General features: G+C 48.2%; 1 protein-coding gene across 1 annotated transcript in view; it reads left to right on the top strand.

The window, feature by feature from the left end:
• DLGAP2 (DLG associated protein 2) overlaps positions 1-26,456 on the top strand; it is a 509,882-nt gene that overhangs the window by 146,005 nt on the left and 337,421 nt on the right. Inside the window, exon 2 of the mRNA XM_026508509.4 lies at positions 11,089-11,121. Within this exon, the coding sequence (XP_026364294.3) occupies positions 11,089-11,121 (33 nt within the window). The remainder of the gene's footprint in view (positions 1-11,088; positions 11,122-26,456) is intronic.

Genomic DNA, 26,456 nt, shown 5'->3' with positions numbered 1-26,456 from the left:
TGGGGAGGGGCGAGTACTAGACGTTAGGCAGAGCAGAGTTCCTAGCGCAGTGGGTCAGAGTGGTCAGCATGGCATAGTTGTGTTCCTTGGCTCTCAGGTGTTGGCAGACTGGTCTCTGAATGGAGGTTGCCCCACCCTGGTTCTGTTTCTCATCACACTTGGCAGCTGGTCCATCGCCATGTTGGTTCCATTGTCTCCCACCCTCCTGTTTCACCTCATGCCCATGTCTGGTGCATCTTCTAACCTGGAGCATAGCAGGTGCTGTGTCCTGTTTGGGACACTGCACGGGGCCCTGCTTTACTGCTGGCTAGTGGAGTACTTATCATTACATTACATATATTTTGTGCATCTTGGTGATGATACTCCTTATGGTGATAAGAATCATAAGCATTCTGATTTATTTAGCCCACATTCATTGAATGTCTCTTGTGTGCCAGGAACTATTTTAAATCTGGTGATAGAGAAAGGAACACAATAAACAGGAAGCAGGCTTGTGTTCACATTCTGTTGGGTGGGGAAGAGATGAATGTCAAATCTTTAGCCAAGTGCACAAATACATCAGTAATGAGTCTGAGGCTGAACATGAAATAGGGCAAGGGATAGAGAATGACAGCAGAGGGGTCTGTTCAGGATGTATTTCTCACAGCAGAAGAGGCAGCCCCGTGTGAAGGTCTGGAGGAAGAACATTCTGGAGAGAGAACAGCAGAACAGTCTTCTCCCTCAGTGTGTCAAGGACAGAGCCTTGTAACCAGTGTCAATGTCAGAAGGAGCAGGGGTCAGAGCCTTGCAGGCATTGGGAGAAGTTCAACTCCTTTCTTAAGTGTGAGGGGAACCCACCAGAGGGCTCCCAGAGGGTGCAGCGTAGTCTGACTTATGCTGTAGAGTCACCACCTTGGACACCGTGCTGGACCTGGGAGCAGCCAGGAGGCTCGCCACCCTGGAGTCGACGTTGGGTAGCTCTGGGACATGGTGTTGGCAGTAGGGATGGAGGCAGGGAGTGGGTTGATGATAAATCTGGGAGTTTCAGTTTAAGAGGACTAATGATTAATTGGATGTAGGAGGGAAAGGAAATCATCAAAAACTACACCTATACTTTAGCCTCAATTAACTCTGTGAATCATGGTGAGATACTGTCCACCAGGAACCCAAACATGTCATCCATACTGAGTGAAAACCAGTGTATCCAGAAGATTCATAGGGCAATGCAACTACTCGGTGTGACCCTGGATGGTAGATACAAGTCATTGTGATGGTGGAGACAAGACATTAAACATTCTTCCAGACCCACAGAAGGTACAGCACCAAGAGTGACCCTGATGGTGATGATGAGTTCATGCAGTCCATCATTTGTAACAAATGCACCATGTGGTGGGGGTGCTGGGGTAGGGGATGCCCTGTAGGCAGGGGAGGCGGGGGTTTAAGGAAAGTCCCTGCACCTTCCACTCAGTTTGGTTGTGACACTAAAACGTCCTCTAAAAACTAAAATCAATACAAAATAAAACAAAGGAAAACCCAACTACCAGTCCATCTGTCTTCACATGTTGCAGATTTACTTGGTAGGACTGAGGTGGCTCTTCAGTTTGGGCTTGAGCAACGGATAGGATCAGCTTCGCATTATCAGGCAGAAGTCACTGGTGTTAGAATCATATATGCATTTTCAGTGGCTCACTTTAGCGGCCGTATGAAGGACTGTCTTAGTTTGTCTTCGTTTGAATGCTGTAACAAAATACCACAGACTAGGGGAGGGCTTATAAACAAGAGACACATGTTCTCTCACAGTTCTGGAGCCTGGGAGTGTGAGACCAGCTGCTGGTGTGGCCAGTTCCTGGGGAGGGACATCTCCTTGGTTGTCCTCACGTGGTAGAAAGAGGGAGGGCAGCTCTGGGGTCTCTTTGATAAGGGCGCTGATCCCATCTTGGAGGCTCCACCCTTATGACCTCTTCACCTTCCAAAGGTCCCACCTGCTAACACCATCACACTGGGGGTACGATTTCAGCCTATGAATTTTGGGGGGTGGACACAAACATTCAGTCCATACCACAAATGACCCAGCAACCATACTGGTCATACCACAGTTTTGAGGTTATGCCCCCCAGAAATGAAAGCAAGGATTCTGGTATTTTTACGCTATGTTCATAGCAGCATTACTCGTAGTGGCCAAAAAGTGGAAGCGATTCAAGCGTCCACAGGTGGGCGAACAGACAGACACATAGTGACGTATCCATGCAGGAGAACGTTATTCAGCCTTCCACAGGAAGGAAATTCACACACAGGCTGCACACGGACGAATCTTGAAGGCATTATGCTCAGTGAGCTAAGCTCGGGGGTTAGGACCTCAGCCTGTGAATTCAGGGAGCACAGACATGCGTGCCCCACGAGGACCCCTGGCGACCCTCAGGAATGGCCCGTCAGGAGGCCGTGCTGTGCTGGGTAAGAGTGACCACTCAGACAGGGGGGACATGGCGCTGTGTGTGGGGAAGAGCGGCCGGGTGTGGATGGGTGGCTGACTATGGGAGAAAGGCCGACAGCAGGCTTCTCAGGCCCACACTGGGAGGGGTGTCTCTGCGGGATTGATGGGGCTCTGCTGTGGCTGCTCTTTACAGTGTCAGCCGGCCTGGGTCCCAGATCTGGGCTCAGGGAAGGTGAGATACGTGTGTGCCCTGAGCAGGACCCTGGGGGCATTAGTGTCCAGGAGATAGGTCCATGGTGTTGGCACTGAGCTGGGACAGGTCCTTGGAACCCGGACGTCAGGCTTAACACAAGCTGCAATCCTGCCCTTGCTGGGACAGTGGCTGAATTAACGGGGAGACTGGCCTGTGTGTGTTTTGTTGACAGCAAGGACAGAGAGGCCAAGAGCACCTCACATTCAGAATTCGTGGGTGCCATGGGTGTATTTCAAGAACAGCTTCATGCAAACAAATGGAAATCACTTGCTGGTCCTGGCCATGAACTCGCCTGTGTGACCGGCCAGTGACTTCATTTCTGCAGGCTTCTCTTCTCCTGACTGAATGAAAGAACTAATAACGCTGGGTATTTACATAGAGTCGTCATGGGAGTTAATACGATTGGAGCCATGAGGAGCTTTGAATTTCATAGACAAAAGTGGCATAGAATGGAGTGAACCATCGATTACTCGCAGACAAGCCATTTACTTTATGGCCAACTCCGAGTCCTGGCAGTGAACACACATTTGAGTGAATAGTATCAGGACCCGGTTTTTCCTCAGAGATTCCCATCAATTATTTAACTTTCTTAAGTCAAGCTTACTCTAAAGGTGAATCAGCTCCCCAAAAACATTCAAGTCCAATATGACATTTAGGGATTTGACGGCTGGGAAGGAGAGGGGCAGAGAGGTGAGCTCACAGGGGACAAGGCTCTGGGGCAGCCGGAGGATTTCCTGTCTGTGCCGTGTACCAGCTGTTGCCACAGATGTAGATGGTCGGATGTTCCCCAGGGTTGTTTTCCTGCTCTGGTCACAACTATGTCCCCCACATACCAATGATGCTAGGAGCATGGGAGATTCTTAGTACTCAAGGGAGAGGGGAAGGAGGGAGGGAGGTGTCCTCTGAGATATCTGAGCACCACACGTTAGCATTGATTGTGAAATCATAATTGTATGTGTTATGATGGATCCTGACTAGATGTGTATGACCAGGAAACCGTGGTTTCCAGACATCCATCCGTGGCCTTTGTATCTGGTTCCCTATGACCCACCACTTTATGAAAGCTACTGATTTCTGGGTTTGCCTTCACATTTTCAGATTTTATAGTAAACAAACTCATCGGAGTTCTGCGTATGTGTGATTGATTGAGGGAACGATGCTATGTGCCATCCATCGCTGACAGCAGAGCCCGCGTGCACACAGCTTGGTGCCTGACCATTTTGTGTCTCCTGTGATTTCTTCTCTCTCATGTTTCTCAAGTATTGAAGAAGCCCAAATACATTTTTCTACCATTTTGCTGCTCTTCTGTATTTTTGGTGTGCACATTAAAATATGAGAAAGGATAGCACCCAGCGGTCTTCTGCTTAATGAAACATTTTAGAATATGGTTAGATGGGGCACCTGGGTGGCTCAGTCATTGGGCGTCTGCCTTCGGCTCAGGGCGTGATCCTGGCATTATGGGATCGAGCCCCACGTCAGGCTCCTACGCTGGGAGCCTGCTTCTTCCTCTCCCACTCCCCCTGCTTGTGTTCCCTCTCTCGCTGGCTGTCTCTCTCTCTGTCAGATAAATAAATAAAATCTTAAAAAAAAAAAAAAAAGAAAATGGTTAGAAACAGAACTTGCATAATTTCTTCCCCAGACGTTTATGCGGACACCTTTCCTGAGAAGGCCATTCCAAACCCACATGACTCCTGATGGCCCTTCTGAGCGTGGTCACTCTCGCTGCCCCTGCAGGTGCCCTTGTCTCCACTGGGGCCATCAGGAGCCATGGGGCAGCACGTGCTTCCGGAACACATTTCTCTTCCCTCGGGCAGAGCTCGTCCTATATTGTAACTGGCTCCTCTCATCAGTGTTTGCATATGTGAGAGGATTCTTTTATTTATAGATTAATAATCAGTGAAAATACTTAGGAAATTGCTAATGCTTGGCGATTGATTAGCATGTGCTAGGTTTGGGGATAAGGCATTTACATGATTATCTCATTTACTTTTGGAACAACCCTAGGGATAGAATCTGTTTCTCTCTCCTAGATAGTAATATTGTGTCCTGTTTATTTTAAAATTGAAATGAGGGCAAACTCAGAGGATGGTGATATTAACAGCTAATGTTTAGGGACTTACTTTGTGTCAGAAATATTTTTTTTCCTTTATACTTAAACGGTTTGCATTTTTAAATGCTTTTCAAATTTGAAGTTGGCATATGTCCACCGACAGCTTCATTTGATACCCCTTGCCCCTGACCCATATGTTCACTCCTGTTGCCACACCTCCCTAGAAATAACCTCCGATAAAAACCCGGCATTGGTCATTCTAGGCTTTGCTCAGCGTTTATGAATGCACGGTGCCACCATATTATAACCTCGTATGACCAACGCACATCACCAAGCACGACACTGGCACTTGGTGGGCTCTCTATAGAAGCATGTCTTGAATAAATATTAAAGAATGCACTTTCAAAAATGGAAATGAGAAGCCCATGGAGGGTTTTCCTCTTTATCTTTGAATGTCTGAGAATTTTCCATTTTAGCACATCAGAGTCCGTGGTATCAACAAACGATGACTTAGTTAAGTCATTCCTCAGTCGGCGCGTAGTCAGGTTCCTTGAGCTAGTGAGCCAAGCACTGGTCTCCCACCATCACATTATCATGTGTCTGTGAAATTGTAGTGTTAACGTTTCCCTATCCCATTAAGTGCGTGGGGTGGTGTCTGTTGCTGTGGTCTTTGGGGAGGGTCACAATTGTCATGCTCCTCGCTGGTTTGGGAAGTGTTCACAGTGACAGTGGCGCCTGGTTCCGTGGTGTCCACAGGTCTGACCCTGCCCCCTGCCCCCATTCAAAGGTTGGCTTCGCATTCCGCCTCCGATGGCTTACAATAGAGCGTTTCTCTGTGAGGAGTGCCAGGAAGCCTCCTGCAGCTTGGAGACTTGGAGGACGGACATCAGCGGTGTGATCTCAGCCCCCGTTAGTCACGGCCCTAGCAGGAGGGAGGCCAAGGAGGTGGAAGGAGCGGTGAACGAGTCTGGTTGGCACAGCAGCCCAACACCGGGCCGTCCGAGTCTGCTGCCCCTGCCAGCCTCTGTGCTGCAGATCCGTCCCCTTGTCTGTCTGCTCGGCGCAGCCCCCAGCGCTGCTGTCCCAGCCCTGCCGCCTGCTGGCACAGGAGCCAGCCTGACTGCACAGTCAGTGCTGATATTCTTCACCTCCACAGCTTCGGCAAAGTGGGTCCTGCTCCCAAGGATCTTGCCAGACGTCTGGCAGCCATAGCGGTTCTGCAGCCGAGTGTAGCACGGCCGCCTGCCGGAGCTGCTGTGTGCATGCCAGCCGCTTCCTCCGTGGGCGCCGGGGAGGGCAGCATCCGCCCGCATCTTCTCCTGCACTGCGAGCGGCACCCCGCCCCGGCCGTCACGGAGGTGGGAGCGAGGGCGGGAGTGTCACGGGGCCAGCGCCTCCTTGGGTGGGATAGCGTCTGCTGCACGTGCGCGTGCTTCCCACCCAGGCTGAGAGCCACCTCCAAAAATACCTGCAGCGATTTGGAGAAACCTCCACAGATAAAATGCCTCTGGATTCACACCAGAGATGCTGCCGTTCCCTCTTATCTGGAAGATTAAAATAGGGTAATGCCTTATGCCAAGGGAAGAGCGGGGTCGGCTTTCACAATTCCTATTTGGAGCTTGGGGAGTAAGCTGATTCTTGCAAGCCTGTGTCTGGCTCAGGTGTAGACTATGTGCACATAAAATCATCAGGCAGAATTCTCCGTCTTATGTCAATTAGCATAAATTAGTGGAGTCGTCTCCTAATTTAAATGAGACTCCGTGCTAATGATGATGAATTCACAGTGTATGGAGTTTTATTCCCTTCTGCATTGTGACTGTTTTTTTAATGGGTGTTCCTCAGGGAAGACGGTCTAGTGTCGATCAGATGCTGTCAGCCCGAGGCCACAGACCCCCCTCTCCTTGGAGCGGGGTCCACAGGTGGGAGTGAGGCGGACATCAAGTGTGAGAAGCTGCTGGAGGGTGTGAAGGCGGCAGCGGACGGCTGCCGTCCTGGAACACGGACGGGCATGGACCAGAACTGCCCTTGACGGAGCCCCAGCCCAGCCCCGGGCACCGTGCTGTGTCCACTACGCTCTACTTCACTTATTCGCAGCCCGGCCCAGCCCACCCTTGTAGACGAGGTGGGATGGGAAACAAGGCCCAGAAGGGAAAGCGCCTCCGTGATCCGGGCTCCCAGACTCACAGCCACAGGGGAGGAAGCTGGCAGAATGGCCAGCCCTCCCTCGTCAGGGCTCAGCCTCCCGCACCTGGGGGAGCTGCTCACCTGCTGGCTCGCAAGGACAGATGCCCAGCACCATCCACACCCAGCTTGTCCCGTGGGTCTTGGTGTCACACTCGTGCATCGGGACCAGGGGAGAGCCTGGGATGGGGCTGGATGCCAGGTGTTTGCGATGCTGGGTGTTCGCTCAGCCAGCTGATCCCGATGCTGTTGTAATGGCGTCTTTGTCGTCACCGTGGCCACCTTGTCACCTGACAGGCCGCGTCTCCCCTGGCCTCTCCTCGGGCCTCCCGTCCACGGCCACAAAGCGGTGCAGACGCTCTGGAGTTTGGGCCCAGGGACGAGAGCCTCTCCCTTTGCCGCAGCTCCTCCCCGCACCCCAGAAAACTTGGATGTTGTCACTCGTGCCTTCAGACCGGACACTGTGAGCCTCCCACTGCTCCCCTTCTCCTCGTCGGTGCGTCTTCTTCAATGAGTGCGGCTCTCTGGCCCCCATCCTGCGTCTCCTTCAGCCTGTGAGCACCGCTGCCAGAGCTGGCCTCTCCACGAGGAGTGGCATGTCACAGATTTCTGCTCCCGTGAGCTAGCACCGCACCAAGCACGTCAGCAGGGTCCAAACTACGTGTGCGGAGCAAAGGGGATTTGAAGCGGGACGTTAGCACACTGGTATTTTGAGGGATGACAGTTATTATGTGTGGGGCCTCGTGCTTGGTGTTTGGCTGGAGGTCTGCTGTCCGCCCTGATATAGGAGGGGCTGCAGCGCTCCCATCTGTGTAGCCGGCGTGGGCCCCGCGGGGCTGTATGCCCTCCTCCTGCCACTGTTGTGTAAATCCTTAAGCAGGTCTAGCAGCTCACCTTCTGTGAAACTTCTTCAGTACATTTTAGGCAGAATAAATGGTTGTAATGTGTGCGTTCACGGTGCTTTGCCTGATGTCTGGTAGGGTCCCCGACCTTGGGCAGGCTGCTGTCCTTGGGCTTCAGGACAGAGTGAACCCCGGGAGCCTGGGTGTCAGCTCCTAGTGCACTCAGGGAGGGAAGACTCTGGAGAGGACGGTCAGGAACTTCAGAGGAAAACTCCTCATCATGAGATCAACAGGTCGCCATTAACATCGGTCACTGGCCTGGGCTTAAATTGTCATCTTGGAATATCTTCCTGATGGTGAGGATGACTGTGATCTATGTAAATTGGGGAATAGCGCTTTGACCCAGCCGTCCTTCATGCGCTGGGAGGTTGGTTCCCTCACCCCGAAACATTTCACTTCTGCACTCGAGACTCCAAGCACATAGAGTTTCGGGTGCTCCTGGGGTCATTCACCTCATGGCAGAGTTGGGCTCCCCAAGGATGCATGTGCTGTGGATGATGAGAAAACCTCACCACTTCCCCCATCATCCCTGCAGCTCGTGGCAGAAGCCTTGAATGGGCCTTTATGGGAAATACAGAGTGAGTCACTTTGTGTCCTGGGCTTAGAACACAGAGAATGAGGGTTTCTTACCTATGATCTTGTTGGAAATAATTTAAGGATAGGGCCTGGAGGCATTAATGGTGGACTCTGGAATGGCATTTGCGTAAGACTTGAACTCTGGAGAAGTTTATATGCCAGTGGCCAAACTGATGCCTTTCCCCAGGCTTCTGGTGACGTTTGACCCACAGAATTTGAGTTCACCGAAGGTATCAGTTTCTGTGCTCTCGGCATTATTGTGCGATCACTGTGCTTTGAACTTGGTGGTTGATTCTGAACATATCCAACTTGTGATTGAGATTAGATGTATGGAGAAAGTCCTATGTTTGTGGGTCAATTTTGGTGCAAATTCAGGTTAGCACTTCACAATGAGTGGTAAAAAACAGTTTCTGATTTACCTGTTACTCGAACAGCCTGGAGTTGGGTTCTGGTCCCTTGTAGGGGCAGGAGGGGTGGACCGTGGTCTTGGCCAAAGGTGGGCTGACAGGTGAATTCAGTTCTCCTTAAGTGCGTGGCTCTGAACTCACAGCCATCCTGGGTCCCAGGCTGCCCCCTCCCCTCGTCCCCATCTCCAGCTCTGTGGTCTGCTGGGGAGACCTGAGCTGTCATGTCTTTCTTCCCCATAGACACACATGCCTCCTGGAGTCCCCAGGAGGAGTTCCGTTGCTGCTCTAGCCTGTTACCATGAGGAGCTGGGGCCAGGGGACATCAGGTTCCTCTGCCATCATGTGGCCTCAGACAGGTCCCTTAATGCTGGCAGCGGCAGTGACGGCATCCACAGGGCAGGCAGCGAGAGGTTTCCATCATTACCTGGAGTGGGCTCAGTTAGCACCGTATCCATGGTGTGCCTCGCACAAGGTGGCTAGCGCTGTGTCTTCTGAAACCCAGACCAGCACCGGGGGCCGTGGAAATCGGAGTGGAGCTCTTGGGATGTCGCTCCGTACCCGAGCCAGAGAGCCTCATCCCCCTCAGTCGGGGGTGGTGTACGTGTTTAAGGCTCACTTGTGCGTCGATCGTGGACACCAGCTACGGACGTTGCAGGGATGCAGCCTTGGTTGGTGCTGTGCCAACCACCCCCTGTCGCCCAACCCCAGGCCTCCGTCCTGGACCATGTCTGTGTGCTTCCTAGAGTGCGGTCTGGCGTGGCATCACAGGAAGAGCCCGTGTGCGCCCGATCACGGTCTCTCCTTCGAAGACTCTGGCTCCCCCATTTTAGGACTCGCCCACTTGCAGCGGTGCAGAGTGGTTCAGCTCTCGGCTCAGCTTTGTACGTCCAGAGGTGGTTGTCCTGTCAGTCCTGCCCTGCAGCCAGAGCGGACACTGCACCTCGTGGCCAGTCTGTGTGGGAAGGGGAGGGGCAGTGCGGTCATTTACCACCCCTGATACTGTCAGCCCGATCTCCAAGAAGTCAGAAGAGTTCCAAGTCCAGTTTGTTTTAAAGGAAAATTCTACCTTCTCTGACACGTCCGTCAAACCCCTCTCTCCCTTATCTACCTCCACCCGCAAACACACATCCACCGGCTGGGTCGGATGCAAGCATGGACGCACGGGCTCCCTCACCTGTCCCCAGCCAGCCCCTCCTAGCTACCGAGGCGGTCCCACCAAAGAACGACTAACACGCTGCCCCTCTCCCCCTCAGAAACCATGATTGGCTCCTAATTTTATATTAAAAGAAAATCTCAACTCCTTCTATGATTTTCAGTTCCCTTCCCAAACTGTGACGTAGCCCCCACCGCATCGGACATTGACCCCCGCCAGCCCTGTCCTCCAGGCAGACTCCTCACTTACCGCTGGCCGTCTGCCTGCTTCCGTGCCTGTCCTCTGACTGCACTGTTTCTGTCCCGTCTTTCTCTTTATTGAAAGTCCTACTTGTCCTTCGAGACAGTCCAGATACTGTCTCTTCTGTGAGCCCTTTGCTGCTCCTTGGGGTTGGAGGAGAAGGAGGCTGGTGTTCCCCTGAGTGCCTGGTGCCTGACAGGCTGCTTGAACCATTTGTCACTCAGCCTCCCATCTCCACATGGAGGATGCCAGCGTCCCCATTCTAGAGCCCAGGGAGCAAGTCTCCTGCCCAGAGTGACCTGGCCCCAAAGTCTGACTTTTCCACAAAGAACACATATCTTGGAAACAACTGTGCTTGTGTTTATTGTTATAATTTCCCAGCGTGATTGTAAATGCCATGAGCCCCAAACATCTCGGTCTGTCTCGCAGAGTCTGACACAGAGGGATGGGTCTGCATCCTGAGGACGGTCAAGGATTACAGGCTTAGTGTTTGTACTGAAGGATAATATCATCCTTTTGCTCATGATTATTTGTGCCTGAAAGCAGATATAACAGAGTTGTAATCAAAGTAAAGGTTTAGATATTAAATTAGGTGATAAAATACCCCATTTATTTCAGCTAAGTAATTTGTGTTGACTCATACAGTCATGAAAACATATTTAATGTGTGCACATGCCTACGACAGAGAGCGTTTGCTAAAATGGAACATGTGAAATATTTGCTAAGGGAGTTTCTCTGCAATGACGTTTGCTCAGATGCGGGGTGGGCTGGCCGAGTACTGAGAGCGCCGCCTGTGTCTGTGGGGCAGGCGGACGCCGCCCGGATGGCGTCCCAGTCCCTCCAGCGGCTGGTGTAAAGTCTGCGGCCGTGCAGCCCGAGACCCCTTAGTAATGGCCTCTCTCTCTTCTGTTTGCAGAGTCCCAGTGCACCCTCTGCGGGGAGCCGGAAGGTGAGTGTGCTCCACCTTATCACCCCTGCCTGCCTCCGGTGGGCATGGCGGGGGCACCGCGGTGACCAGCGGCGGTAGGCGTGTCCAAGCGCACGTTCTTCACGGTGTTTGATGGAAAGTGGGTAAAACTATCCGCGTTGCAGGATGAGCGTAAGGCAAGAGGAGGTAATCTCTAAAGGAAAATTGAATCAACCAAATTACAATACTTTCCTTTTTGTTTTGGATTTAGAAATTTCAATCCGGTTTCTCCAGGTAATAAATGCCGACAGGAGAAATATGTATTTCTTGGCTTTAAGTTTATTAGTCAAAGTGCTGATGAGCTTCTTATGAGGTAAGATCTCGGAAAACGATTCTGTATTATTGAGTAAATCCGAGAGGCACAGCAGGAGCCGTACTGGTAATCAGTGACTTTAAACAAGGCATGATAATTCACATTTCATGCATCTAAGATACTTTTAAAAGTAGAGTTCCTGCCTATATGGTTTAACTATGTTCCAAAATAGTTAAAGACAAAATCTGTCCTATTTCTCAGAGTCACAACAGAAAAGAATAAAGAGAACGTGGTTAGCATGTAACTTCTGTTAACAGGGGCTCTGAGTTCATCGGAGTTTTGATTTTCAGGGTCAGAGCAGCCGACTTCTGGCCTCTCCACAGTGTGGAGTGATGCTCTGGAGTCCAAAATCCCAAAATGCCTGAATATGAATGACTTTAGTGTGTGCATAATGCCATGCAAACCTCATCAAATTCACCGCAAAGATTTGTACCCCCAAGACGAAAGAAAAAGGTGACTATCGGGTTAACTTAGAAATTCCATCAAACACTGTTCTGTTTTGTGGTTGAGATAGGACTAAGTCTTCAAAGTTCTTGCTGTGTTGTGTAAGGAATACATCACGCATAGGGACGGCCGTGGCAAAGCGCATTAACTCAGATCGTCATGGTTGCATGAAACCCGAGACCCCTGGTGTTCCCAGGGTTTTGGAGTGGAGGCCACGGGGAGGCCACTGGAAACAGGGTTCTGCTGCGAGCAGTGGCCTCCTGACCGGCAGGGTGCAGTGGGCACCCATAGAGTTCTCCAGCTTGTGTGTGTCCTCTGGGCTTTTGGGAATTTTATTCTTTCTTGTCATGGTAACTTCCGTGTCTGTCCCACGCCGGAACTGTGCACATCATGCGTTGGTGGCCTGTGCAGTTGTCTTTGCCGCCCCCGCGACACACGCGCTTTTTGCTGAGAATCTTCGGTGCACTCTGGGTACTGGAGAAATCCCGATGTCTCAGACATTCCTGCCTTGTGGAGGACCCAAACTGCATCCTGCTTTCCCACCTCTCTGCTCCTATTCACAAGCGTCTGTTGTCTGCAAAGTCTGTGTGCGTTGTGTGGCGTCTGGGTCTTTGCTCTCTGCTGCTTCACGCTGTCCTTACAGAGCAGACCAGGTTCCAACAAATCAATACAGTGCGTGTGGTTGGGTAAGGGTGTGGGTTGAGTCAAGATGGTGTTACCTGGGGAATCCTCGCTTAGGGACAGGTGTTTGTGTGTTCCTCTGGACACCCCCGGTCGTAGGGCCCCCACGGCTGACCTCCCCACAGGGGCAGGGCTGCATCCTCCCCCCTCCCCGGGAGCACCCCCATCCCCGGTCTGGAGCCCCCAGCCCCACCCTGTCCGATGTCATACCTGCGTCTGCCCATCCCGGACAACGCCCAGCACGTCCCCCAGCAGCCTGCTCTTGGTCAGCGTCCACGTCCCAGATAGTATCAACCCCACACCAAAGGTGTAAAAATGTTGGAGGAGGGAAGAGATGTGCCCCTCCTTGTTCTGGGGGCAGATCAAGATGTAGACATTTAAAACAAGACCTGCTTTACTCAGAGAACTGCCCCAGCTGTCCACCCCAAGGAGACCGTGAGGGTCGGGGAGACTGAGGCTGAGGCTGTGTTTGGGGGGCCCATCCCTTTTCCACCTTGATCTGGGTCTCTGCAGCCAGTTCAGCATTTCAGATATGCAAGTACCGTTGCTCCAAATCAGAGAAAGGGAGGAGAGATTTGATGGCGTGGTCTCAGCTGGGCTTTATTTTTTGAAAAGCACCACCATGCATATTCATACATTTTTAAATCATTTAAGTAATTAGTCTAAGTGAGAGCTGCCCGGGTGCAGTGAGTGGAATCCAAAATCAGCTTTTTTGTTCAGTAATTTCTCCAGCAGCTTCTATCCGTTAACTCATAAAGGCCGTGGCACAGAAAGGATCAGAGCTGGAGGCTGGTGCACATCGCAGACTCAGATCCCGTGCCTTGTGCTCATTCCATCCACAAGGTTAAGGCATCAACTCATTAAGCTTCTCTCTTTCTTGTCAGAAAGCTGTTAACAGTCTTTCTGGGCTAAACCAGTGAAGTGGGAAACACCTATTTGCATTTTAATGATCAGTTCTCTTGGAGGGAGCTAGGTCTTTGGATACAGATGGAAAAATTAGCATTGTCTCAGATGATAATGTCTGTCAAGCAGCGAGACTAGGAGCAAAGTTGATGGGGTGCTGGAGACCTCAGGAGGCCACAATTAAGGATCCCTGCAAAGGTGTGGCCTGTTTTACGGAGAACATGAATTTGTGGTTGTACATAACGTGTAGATTGCAGTTTCAGTATGTTGATTTGCTTATGCTTTCTACCTTGCACGGTTTCTGAAATTTGGACGACTGTGATTTTGAGAGGAAAATGTTTAATGGAATTCCGTTGTTATTTATTGGTGTCTTTCTTCCTACACAAATGTACAGACAGGTAACCCTGAATGGGGGGGGGCTGCAAGGTGAGGGAGCGTGTTACTCAACCAGACTCACCTGCCATTTGCAAGGATACCCTTACCAGAGTGTCCTGCCAAACTACAGGCCAAAAACAAACAAACCAAGACCCCAAACACTTTAAAATCTAAGAGCAATCTCGTTGTAATGGTTTGCTACAGGACTTCATGGTAAGACTGTCTCAATGTGTATCATGTTCTTCGTGGTTCCTGATGTCTTTTAGATGTTGGAGTGCTATTATCTAGCAAAATGATCACTTTGTTAGTTTATCTTGACACTGCAAGCATCTCTGAAGGTTTCACATGATATAACCCATCAATTTAATACAGGAAAATAATTTAAGAGTATATGATCCTTTTCAAACTTTATTGACAGATACATGATAGCACTTGCTTTTTAACTAGACCCCAGGGAACATTATGGTAGAACCACAGATGTCAATTCACGGATATGCCTGCTTGTGTATGTTTTTATGGTTCGATTTGCCCTCCCAGCAAACAGATTTTCTAATGTGGGAAGACAGATAACGGTGGCTGGAAGGGTTTAGGAAAACTTATTTGAGATCCCCTACAATATAATAGCAATGTCTTACATCTATGTTATTTAACCCAATTAAAACTAAGAAATAAAATAAACTATTATGATATAAATTTGGTACAAAGGAAAAATGCTACAAAAACATTAGGATGGATTTTAGCATGAAAGATTTTTCATGATAGATGCTTTAAGATTATAACTTCAAAAGAAGTAGACTGTTTATGGAGGCATCAGCATATATTTGAGTATTTGGAAGATGTTATTTGTAGAAATTCTGGTTGCAAAGCAAAATTCAGGTTCCAAAAAATCACAAAATGGTTAAGATAAGAGACTTTTATTTTAAATCTGTTTTGGTTTTTGGTTTTTACTTTGATTATTTCAGGACACACGTTATATACTGCTCTGTGGAGACTAACGTAACATAATAAAAAAATTTTAAATTTAAAAAAAGGAATTTGGAGCAGACTCTTACAAATCACTATAAATAGAAGGAACCCCAGCTACCTCTTCTCTTCCTCACTTATGAGTAAGAAAAAAGTGGCAAATGTTTCCTGTATTTACTAGCATTGTGTTCTTGATTTTTTTAATGCAAGTATTCAAAATTTTCCTCACAAATGACTCTAAAGAATATAAAACTTCATACTGTTTTTGCTCCTTAACTGAGTTGGTGTCATCCTGAGATTTTAAGATCTCTCAGCAATAGGGGAAGAAGAGGAAGGCTGCTTTTTAAAGCCTGGACATTGTGGGTTTGGGAAGAAGCGTTTTGGCCCCACCTCTGCCCTGCACAGAAGCAAGGGCGTCCGCACCTCACCTACAGCTGCTGCCCTCTCTTGTTTGGAGATCAGACCTCATTAATTGTATGCTTTGGATAAAAATGGTCTTTTCTGTTTGCTATTCCTGGAGGTTTGTGGTAGATAACCAGCATTTATTAAGTTCTCAACATGTGCCAGACACTCTAGAAAAAATTAGCGTTGCTTAGGAACTGAAGAATTCAACTGGCTTTTGAGAGAAAACAGAATCCCATTCCAGCCGATCTGTCTTCTGGGACCTTAGAATGGTTAGTGTTTTATTACAGATCAGAAAATATTGTGGAGGATACGAGAAGGAAAACCATTGGTCTTAAAAGGCCAGGATGGAGAGCATCAGAAGGTTCTACTCCTTCCACTGTGAGCTCACGAAACTGCTGTGTGTTACAGTTGCTTTTGGTGTAAACATGAGCTTGAGTGAAGGAAAGGCATGTCTCCAGCTTCTCAGAATTAAGAAAGACTTTTAAACCAGAGGATAGGCAAGACTCAAGGCTGCGATAGCCCTTGAGTCATAAAACCCAGAAGGGGGTGCAGCGATGGGGTGGAGGGAGACACTCAGGCAGGTGTGGGATACCCTGAGACTCTGCCCCTGGAATGAAACCCAGCATCTCAATGTGTTTCCCTGTTTGTGAGAAAAAGTCTAGAAAACACTGACCAAGAAAGTATAAAGGAAGCTGGTCACGTTTCCAGGGTCGTGGGTAGAATATAAGGTTGCCAGCAAGAAATGCACACTGGAGGCGTGGGTGTGAGATTGGAATTCCCAGCACCTGTGTGTTGCAGAAGGGCCACGTGGTAAAATGAATGTGAAAATTGTTCCCAAATCAGTTAGGATGCTATCAGAACCCGAGGGCTGTGGCAGAATCAAAATCACACATTATCTATAGAGTCTTTGACAACATAGGACTCCCCCTTTCCTAAAAAAGACAATAGATTATAACCCATATAAAGACATTTCAAGGGGATGAGAACACATGGCAGAAGAATAAGCAAGCGAGTGCTAGAAATAGTGGGCTTGCACAGATACTGGGTGTGTTTAAAATTGCTAACTTGGTGTTTAAAAGGAAAAGAAACCATAATGAAATAACTATCTAGTATGACAAAAAGACAGATTAAAAAACAAACAGCATATCCAAAAACAAGATGTGTCATTTAAATTCATGACTGTGTCCCTCTATCAAAGCAGATTAGACAGAGCTGAACAGAGAATGAGCAAACCAGAAAACAGATATGAGGATATTACCCAGAGTTTTGCATCAAAATCCCAAGGGTGATATGAGACACGAATGAAGAAGTGTGGGGGTTGGCCTGAGAAACACAAGCCCGTGTCTGCAGATAAAAGAGACACTGAGGAGAACAGAGGATAGGCATTGCTCAGAAGGAAAGGCTTAGATTTTTTTTAGAACTGAAGAAATTTGTTGTGCCTTTTTGATCTAAAGACTCCTGATGCTGAAGCCAAGTAAATAAAAACACATGCACATCCAATGAAGTGAAACTGTGGAATATAAGAAACCGTGGAATATAATACAAATAATCTTAAATATCCCCAAAGAGAATGTACAGATTATTTACAGTGTAGTGACTCCCAGAGGCTTCTCATCGTCAAAACAGATGCTGGACAGCTTTGCAATAATAACTCAAAATTGCTGAGAAGATATGGGAGAGGAGGGCAAGAAAACAGCACGTGTTCAGTGTAAAGTGGAATAAAAGAGAAGGGGAGGGAAAGACAGAGACAAGGAAAAAAAGGCTCAGTTAACACAAAATACAGGATGGAAATGCCTCCAGGAATTTTATAGATAAATAAAGTCACTATTTAATGAAAAAAGGATACTTTAAGAAGCTAAAGCAACCATCTACTTTAGAGTAGACTTGAAATATGGAAAGCAAAAAAATAAAACAAGGATTGTAAGGAGAAACTGGTGGATCCCAAATCCTGCTAGGAGACCCCTTATCTCCATGCACAGGGTCCCACGGGGCGGGCCAGTCACACTAGGCGGGTGCAGAGGGCTCTCAGAGCGGCTCCTTGGGCCCAGTCATCCTGGATGGGAGCACTGCCTGCTGTCTGCTGGGGGACTCTGGCCAAGTTCTGGAAGTCTACCTCTTCGCTTGGCCGCAGTTCTCTCATAGGTGCGGCTTATGTGACCTTCCAGCAGGTGCTTACCCAAACAACCTGACCTTTTATTGAGAATATTTGTAGAAATCGAGGACCCTTTTGGTTTCAAGATGGGCACAGATTGACATGTTCTCTTGGTGGGGAGGGTATGAAGCAAGAAGCAGCTTCTCTGTTGTCCCCCGACTGGGGTCCCCAGAAGCTTAGAGAACCCAGCCTCCTCACTCAGCATTTATAGCCAGCTGTGGACATCTGCTCCCAGAGCCCCCATCAGATTGTATTGTTTCCTGCTTCAAAAGCTGTCAGAGCCCCTCACTGTCCACCATGCGCATCCCACATTTGGAGTCTTTCTTAAGTGCCACAGCTTCCCTTTCTGCCCACATTTAGCCACAGGTCACACATGCCCCCTTGTATTTAGGTCCCCATCTGAGAACTTAGGGCTCTGTGAGCACACTCTGGACTTGGAAGGATTTGCTGCAGTGTGATGGGCAGAGGAAGCGGGGTAGTGCTTGGGGACCATGCACGTGTGTGTGCCTGTGCGTGTATGTGTATGTATGTGCATATGTCTCTGTATGTGTGTGTATGTACATGCTTGTGTATCATGTGCATGTCTCTGTGTGTCTGTATATCTGTGTGTGCATGTCTGTGCCTGTATGTATATGTATGTGTATATCTCTGTATATGTGTGTATATACACGTGTCTTGTGTGCATGCCTGTGTCTGTGTTTGCATGTGTGTCTGTATCTGTGTGTTTATCTGTGTTTCTGTGTATCTGTATATGTGTGTGTGTCTATATATCTGTGTGTATGTGTGTGTGTCTGTATATGTGTGTGTCTGTGCATGTTTGTGCGTGTCCATGTGCGTGTGTGTGTGAGGTGAACACAGAGAAGGGACACAGGAGTGGCTTACATTTGTTATCTCAGCAGATGTGAGGGTTTACATGGATGTGGGGCAGAAGGGACATGTACCATTTTTTAATAAAAATAGAGAAATCTAGGAACAGACTTACAGGGTCAGCTCAATCCCCACCTGCTAATGAACCCTGTGGCCTCTCATCAGAGACCCTCTGTCATGCCTTGTCTTACACTCCTCCCAAGTTTCCTCCTCCATGGACGCTGTTGGAGCCCGAGGTGCCTTGTGCCCGTGGCGGGGCACCGTGAGCCGAGGGGCGCTGTCGTTCTTGTCTTCACACCTGGGGCCCAGTCAGCTCTGTACACATCACAGCTGTGTGTTTTTGAGCCCAGTGCATGAAACTGACCATCCAGATATCTGGTCTCATCACCAACAAAGGCAGTTTTGTCAACCATACTTAGAATCGGAGGTGAAACCACAGCCATTAAATATGATAAGATAGAGCGAGAATGGGGGTGAGTTGCATGGACCATCTGGTGTCTGAGACGCGGTCACAATTATGCATTTATGCAGAATGATATAAAATGCACAAATGAACCCTAATTTGCACATTCCGTTTTTTTGGATTATCCAATATCTGAGATTCAGGCATTCAGCTGGCATTGAAGCAATTTTACCTCATTAATGTGCTCAAGGAATAAATAAATGCTCTATTTTTCTGGTTGCTGAGCAGTTTAAATATCAGGTTTCAGATTTAGTATGTTAGGTAAAGTACCGTCTATTCTCTTGTTGCTGAACCCGTGCCTGTTTGCCGCACTTTGAAGCCTATTCAGGAGATGAAAGGACATACGGGATATATGCAGTTGAATACGGAGAGGAAACTAGAGTTCCTCCTGGAATTCATAATAAGCTCCTTTTCAGTATTGAAAAAGGGCTGAAGAGAGAAGTTTCACGTGAGGACAGGATCTGACATTCATCTTCCAGGCTCGGATGTTGCCCGCTTTGAAAGCAAGAGTTTTGTTGTAACGTTGGATATATCAGCCGTGCCATCTCATGATACGGGCGGGAAACGCGGCCCGTACGGTGTCTTTGGTCTGGTGTGCCGAGAGTTACGGATCCTAAAGAGAATCCTTGCCACCTCCCGAGGCTCCGGGAAGGTAGAAACGCCGAGTGCTTCTATTTCTTGATAATGAAGCGTCTACGCAGAAATTAAATTATCTCAGCTCGTTACTTATTTTCCTCAAATTCTAATCCTGTGCTTTAGGCTCGCCTCATCCTGGCGATGCTTTGGAGAGGTTCCTTCTAGAAGCGCTGGTGGGTACCAGGACATCCCAGGGACATGGAAACGTACGTGTGCCCGAGGCCTCCGTGCTGAGTGAGTGCCTGGTGCCCGTGTAGACCCGCTCCTTCTGGGGTGACCCACAGAGCCGCAGAGGGGCCCTGCGTGGGCCCCAGGGCAGTTCAGCACAATCAGGGCCCCTGAGCCCCATGTTCCCCGTTCCTCCTGCCCTGCTGCTGACTTCCTTCCTGCTGGGGCGGGCGTCTGTCCACAGCGTTTCCTAGACGAGGGGATGTGAGCGCAAGGTCAAACCAGTGACCTCCCTTGCGCACCCTGCAGTGCTCTAGTCCATGCGTTCCACTGGGTTTTAGGTATTATATGTCCTTTGAACTGGCTGACAGAAAGGGGAAACTGTTTTCGCTGAAGGCCCTTGTTATGATTAGCGATACGTATTCATAATTTTGCGTTTCTCCCTGATTGTTGCATCTCATCAGCAACATAATGAGTCGCAGACGCCCGGGATTTTCACAGCATCGACCTTCATGGGACTGCCTCCGAGGGAACTATCCAACACAGAATTCGTGGGCCTGCCCCCCGGTCTCGCGATCAGATGCCCCGTGCAGGCTGTGGGTCTGGAAGTCAGCGCAGGTGTTTGAGGGCCTACAGAGGTGGGCAAGGCGCTCTCGCAGGAGGAGGCGCCCCGCAGTGCCGCGGTCAGGGGTCTTGGGCCCACAAAAGCAAACTGCTTCTAGGGCCCCTTTCTCTAAAAAAAAAAAAAAAAAAAAAAAGTGTCCATAGTTCTCTCTTCGTGGAGCTGTTGAGAGGCTTGCATGGAAGAAACAGTGACTCTTACAGTCTGTGTGTCCCCTGGGCCGGGGAGAGTTTGCAGGAAAGGCCTCAGCTGTAAACGTGCGACAGACGACAGGCTTTTCCCGGCTCCCGTTGGTTCCCATGGAGTTCCCAGTACACAGGCCCCTTTCCCTACCCCACCTGACACACCGTTTTCCCCTCTGAGCCCAGCTCACAGCTGACCCTTGGACAAAGATTTCCCGTGTAGAGCGGGGGTTGTTTTATTGTTTAAAATCCTGTGGTCTTGTCTCAGCAAGATGGGAGAGCGTGCGCGGGCTGGGGCTGCTCCGTGGCACAGGAGGGGGCCAGGCCACTCGGAGGGACGTGCAGAGTGACTTCAGTCCACACAGGTCGGACTTGCTGGAACATTCTCTCTGAGGCTGGAAGGGACAGAAAGGTGGGGGACACATGCGGCCACCTCAATGCGTGTGATTACTGATCGTCACCTTTATGGACTAATATGATACAAAATCACTGGTTTTACTTTAGAAAATAGTTTTGAAATACATGTCTTCTGTCTTGGCTCCTGCCTTAAATCCAAGATTACCGAGTTTCTGGAGAGGAGTAGAGGCTCTGAGTCTTGCCGGAAGGGACTTGGGCCAGGAATCAGGAGCCAGTATCCCAGCGGGCCCGGTGTTCTCATCCTCAGACTGTCTGCACGTAGGCGCACGCCAACAGTGAAGGCTTCGCTTTAAGAGCCTGGGCTTCATTTTCTGGATATTCTGTATACGCAGGAGTTTGGTTTCCATGACGTTGCGCATCGTTGACCTGCTATTTAGTGAGACTCTGTTATATTATTAGACACGTGGCGAAGAAGGCAGATGGGAACTCATTTTTCAATAATGTAATGAGGGATGACCCACTTCCCGTGACTCGGATTCACAGCCCTCCCCCACATCTTCATGAAGTCCATGGCAGTTAATTTTGGCAGATTAACTATTACTAGAGTAAACAGTAGTTAAGTTATCAATTAAATGAACTAGCGATAAATGTACGTGTGAAAATGTTAAAAAAGACCGTAAAGAATACAAAATTAGAACTCAACGGCTCTCTCCCTGTAGGACCCATAGACCTTGAACAAATCACGTAACTTCGAATCAAAGTCCTCATCTATGAAGTGGGTACAATAGTGCCCTCATTTCAAGGCAATTTTGAAAATTATGGCATTTGGCACAGTGCCTGGTGTATAGTAGGAACTCAGGTGTGTGTTTTATTTTGCTGCTTATGTGTCTGCTCAGGTGTTGACGGCTCCATTTCTATGGTTTCCCTCAGTGTCTGTCCATCAGGCGTTACTCTAGGGGTCGGGGAGATGCAGGGCTGTGCATCTAAAGAAAACCCGAGTATTAAAACAACAGTTGTGATAAATAGCTAAGGAAACTAGTGGTTGTATTGTAGCAGTGACAATGATCAGTGATGTTCTGTACAAAGTGGTTCTCACATGTAGTCAGACTTGGCGTATGCATGATTTCTAGATGGAGCTGCTTTGACTCATATGGTGAGGAGGCACTTTGGGGCAAGAAGAGAATGGAAGATTCTTCTACATTTTGGGAGTCTTGGGAGAAGTAGCTGTAGGCAGCTTTCTCCTCTGTCTCCCATGACAGTCTCCCGTCCCCAGTGGAAAATCAGAGCCCTCCCCCGATGGGTGTGTCACTGCACCTGCAGTGTCTGTGTGAGTGCCTGGCACGTAGTAGGAGTGCAGGCACATTTGTTAACTCGCTGTCTGGGCTCACGCACTGCTGACTGGCTGACAGATTCATAGGCAATGGCGCAGAGTAGAAACTTCCCAGATTTGTTATCCTGATTCCATTAAAGATTAGAGAGAAAGCCGAGACTCTCTACACACACGTGGACCTTGTATCTGCCCTTGCAATGTGGCCGTCATGAGCACTTGAGCTGGGGAAGGGATAAGGCGGGAGGTGATGGAAAAAAGAGCTGTAGGGTCACGGTTTGCCTTTAAAAAAGTGCAGTGACTCCCGAGTAAGATGTAAATTTCATTTGGGTCTTTGTGGGAATGATTCAATGAGAATTCTCGTTGAATATAATTAAGAGCGGTCCTTAGAGGAACAAACTCAGCCAACGTGGACGAATGTTCCCGAGCTTTGACAGAGATTCCATGATGCCTCTGAGAAATTCAACCTAGTGTGGCTCTTCTCATGGACACGCTTCTGAGCACTCTTCAGTAATAAAGTCCGAATCATGTTAGTATTCTCCATTTTGTCAAATTCTGAAATACTTAATGTAATGACAGAAGCTATTGGAATATCCTCATTTAAGAGATGGAATTTGAATTGATAGCTCTGCCATCACCATGTGTTTTCAGGTTTTGGCCTGTGAAGCACTGGTTCTCGTAGGTTAATAGATGGAAAGTGTCTGGCGTGGGTGAGCCAGGAGATGAGGGTTTTCAGACCAATGACATCTCGTGGAGAAAGAAAGGCATACACATCATATGAATCCCGTAACATTTTTAACTTTATATTATGGTAATGCCAGAGAAGAAGCAAATAATTTCACCCGTGGGAAGGAATAATCAAATGTCAATCATTGGCTGTGGGAAAAGCATCTGGAATAAATGACCATGACTGGCTGGACCCTAAGAGACGACAAGGGTCAGGAACCATGGAGTTGAGGTTTGAGGGGTCTTTGGGACTCAGGGCGGGGGCGACTTTTCATGTCATCCTGCAGATTTTTTCCTACATCTCTTTAAGACAGACTAGGAGCTGTTGGTCAATGACTAGCCCACAACTCTATGCAGAACTTTTGGAAGTGTCTATATATGCTTTATGGGCAAAAGGATACATCATTTTCAACAATTTCTCATGGAGGTTTAGGACAAAAAGGTAAAAAGAATAGCTCTCATGCTGTTCCCAGGAGAACTGGAGCAAATAGTCATAGTTTATTAATATTTCAGTGCTATGGGTCCATCTCTGCTTTAGATCTCTGACAAAATCCACCTGGCCACTGGAACATGACCTTGGTTCTTCTGAATTCCTACTTAGGGCCAACACTTATGATAGGAATCAGTAGATAATAGCTGCCCAGCGCCACATGTGGAAGGGACTTTTTGTCACTCTGTATGGTACGGTTGGGTGAGTTAAAGACAGGCCTTCACCCCAGCCACAAATACTGATTAGCCCTGGGCATGGAGTAACAGGGTGGTACCGGGAGGCTCCTTGGAGTGTGCAGTCAGGAGGCCTCACGGTCACCATCCTGCCAAGTGCTTTCCTGGGGGAGCATGAGGTGCGGATCAGGGCTCCCGTGTCACACACGGGCCGGGGCTCCCACGTCACACACAGTGTCAATGTGCAGGATCTGGGATGCACACCCGTGTTGCCCTCGCTTATCTGGTCTTCCAGCTCTAAGTGTAACTTGGCTAGGTTCACTCCAAGAGGGACGATCAGCAGCGTCCCACAACCACTGGTCGTGGATGGCGGCAGGCACCCTGGGGCAGAAGCAGGTGATGATCTTGTCTAGCGGATGTGCCACAGCTCCATTGTCCTTTCTGGAAGGCGTGCTAGCTCTACAAAGATGCTGAGTTTGCTGCATAAAACCATTGGTCTGAATTTGCATTTAATCCAAATTCTGCAGCCAGTGTGAAGACTTCCGCTGAGAAGCGCTTTTTAAGGAACTGGGATGGATACCGCGTGTTAAATTAAGGTAAACTCGTCATAGCATCCCCCACGACAGGGATGGCGTTCTCTTCAAAGGCTGTGGCTGGAGTGACATTGATATCATCCCTAGCGGGAAACCTTTGGTGAACTGTCCTGAGTTAATACCTTTGTGTGAGGCCACAGGCTGCTCTGATTCTGGACTCCTGGGTCCATACTTATCAATACACCTTCTGATGTTGAAATCAGCTCAGAACTCAAGTAACTGGTTTTCACGTATGAAAGTCCCATCAGTTCGAAGGACAGCTTTGGGATCAGATCATTCATGATGCTATGGGGTCCCAGCACGGCGGCTCTCTTTACTGCTTCTCAGTCTGCGTTAGATTTTTTTACATTAATGGAGAGTGCATTTTTAAGTTATATTTTACTTTCTGCAAGAGAAAGATTAAAAGTGAACCGTTCTTCCCCAAATGTAACTGTCCTGGAATGAATACACACAAACACACACGCATGAACACAACAGTCGACCAACATCTGTAAGAACATGAAACATACAATGAGTGTCTTTGGATTTATTTTCTGAGATAGTTGTTTCTATTTTGTTTTTTTAAATAATAACCAAGCTCAGCTAAAACTAACAATTTATACCAAATATTCAGGATGGTGCCAAGAGCAGAGAAGTAACCCCCTTGCTCTTAATTTACTGACTTAAAAATGCTCTATATTTCTTTAATATCTTCATTAGGAAACTTTTATAAATATCCTTCATGAGTCCTTTCTCCTACAGTAGTGATAATCGTAGCAGCCATGACTAGGCCCTCTGTGGCATTGCAGTCAGGATGCATATCCTTCTGATTGCGGCTACTGTCTATTTCCTACTTACCATCGTAAAAAATGAGTAAAGTGGCCAGCTCAGTCTTACGTGATCTGGAGAGACTGGATCTGAATTTGGAGCATCTGACTACAACACCAGGCTCTTGTATCTTCCCAAATCACACAGAAGCAGCATCGGTGTTATATGTATCTATATAGTTTGGTCATGATATTAAGGATGGGGGAACCCTTAAAGATCATGTGGTCCAATTTGCCTCAGTCTTCAGTAAATAAATGGGCTCAGAAAGGCAAAGTGCCAACAACAGGTCACAGTGCTAGGTTGTGAAGCAGAGAGAACCAAGCACACTTTGTAGCTTGTGGCACAAAATTTGGAAATAAGAAAAGCAAGCCACGGTGATGGATTGGTGCCCAGATGCTGAAGGGGCAGGTGCATACGTCACACTCACGGAGATGCCTGGACGGCGGCGCTGAAGCCAATGGCAAGGACTCGCTTCTCCGTCGGATGTTAGGTTCCAGATGCAGTGAGAATGGAATTATGTTTTCTTGTCAGATATTTGTGGAGACATAAAGCCAAAAAGATAATGCAAAAACTCTGCTGATAAGTTCATGCGGAAAGGGTCACAGTACATGCCTGCCATTCTGGGGCTTTTGGGGTTTGTCCCCAATCCAAAAAGAGGAGAACATGGGAAATTCCATGTAAAATAAGGATTTCTGAAGACCTCTGTAAGGCCTAAAATAAGATATGCTTTTTGTAAAAAATCAACATTACTCATTAGATACATTCATCAATTTAGATTTGTCATATATGGATGCTTTTTTTTAAAATTTTTCTGATCACTTTATTTTGACTTTCTTACAGAAGAGAGCAATACAGGGTAACTGGGGGAATGAAAACAGGAACTCTCCATCACCCGCCCGTCCCCGGGACCCGGTGTGGCGTCTCCTGCTCTGTGTGTGTTCACACACTTCTTACTTTGACACTCGGACCAACAACCAGCCACCACAGTGGCTCGTGAAATGTTCCATCTCTTTCTAACAGCTTCTAAAAAAAATCACACACTCCTGTTTTACCCCCAAAACACTAAGAGAAGTGATACTTCAGCATCGGAATCTGGGGTTGATGCTTGGGTTCACTTGAAGCTGCAGCGGGTCAGACGGTGGCTCACGGGCCCCGTCTCTGCGAGCCCGCAGAGCTCTGCTTGGGGGTGTCCCGAGAAGGAGGGGTACCGAGGTCACATTGCTGTGATTCTTTACTTTGCTGTGTGAGCTGTTGACACAGGTTGGCCCTGTATTCTGCCCTGAACGGGTTTCTCTTGCTGATGGAAGTGTGGTCCAGGTGCCCGAGAACCAGGAGCGCAAACCAAGCAAGGCCACGTTGCCAATACAACAAACCCCATCACTTACATTTTACTGCACAATTTTGTTGCTTTACTTTATTTTTTTTAATAATAATTTTTTATTATGTTATGTTAGTCACCATACAGTATACCCTTAGTTTTTGATGTAATGTTCCATGAGTCATTATTTAACTGTAGTATTTGTGACAAACATAAACTTGTTTGGATTCTTTAATTGATATATTTTTCTATCAGCAGAAAGTATCTGTGTGCCTTGGATTGGAAGAAGACATTATAATGTATCTCATTAAAATGAATAAAATTAAGCTTTCACTTTATGGCTTTCCACGTT

This window comes from Ursus arctos, unplaced genomic scaffold, assembly GCF_023065955.2.
Source record: "Ursus arctos isolate Adak ecotype North America unplaced genomic scaffold, UrsArc2.0 scaffold_27, whole genome shotgun sequence".
NCBI lineage: Eukaryota > Metazoa > Chordata > Mammalia > Carnivora > Ursidae > Ursus > Ursus arctos.
This window is presented reverse-complemented; position numbering and strand designations above follow the sequence as displayed.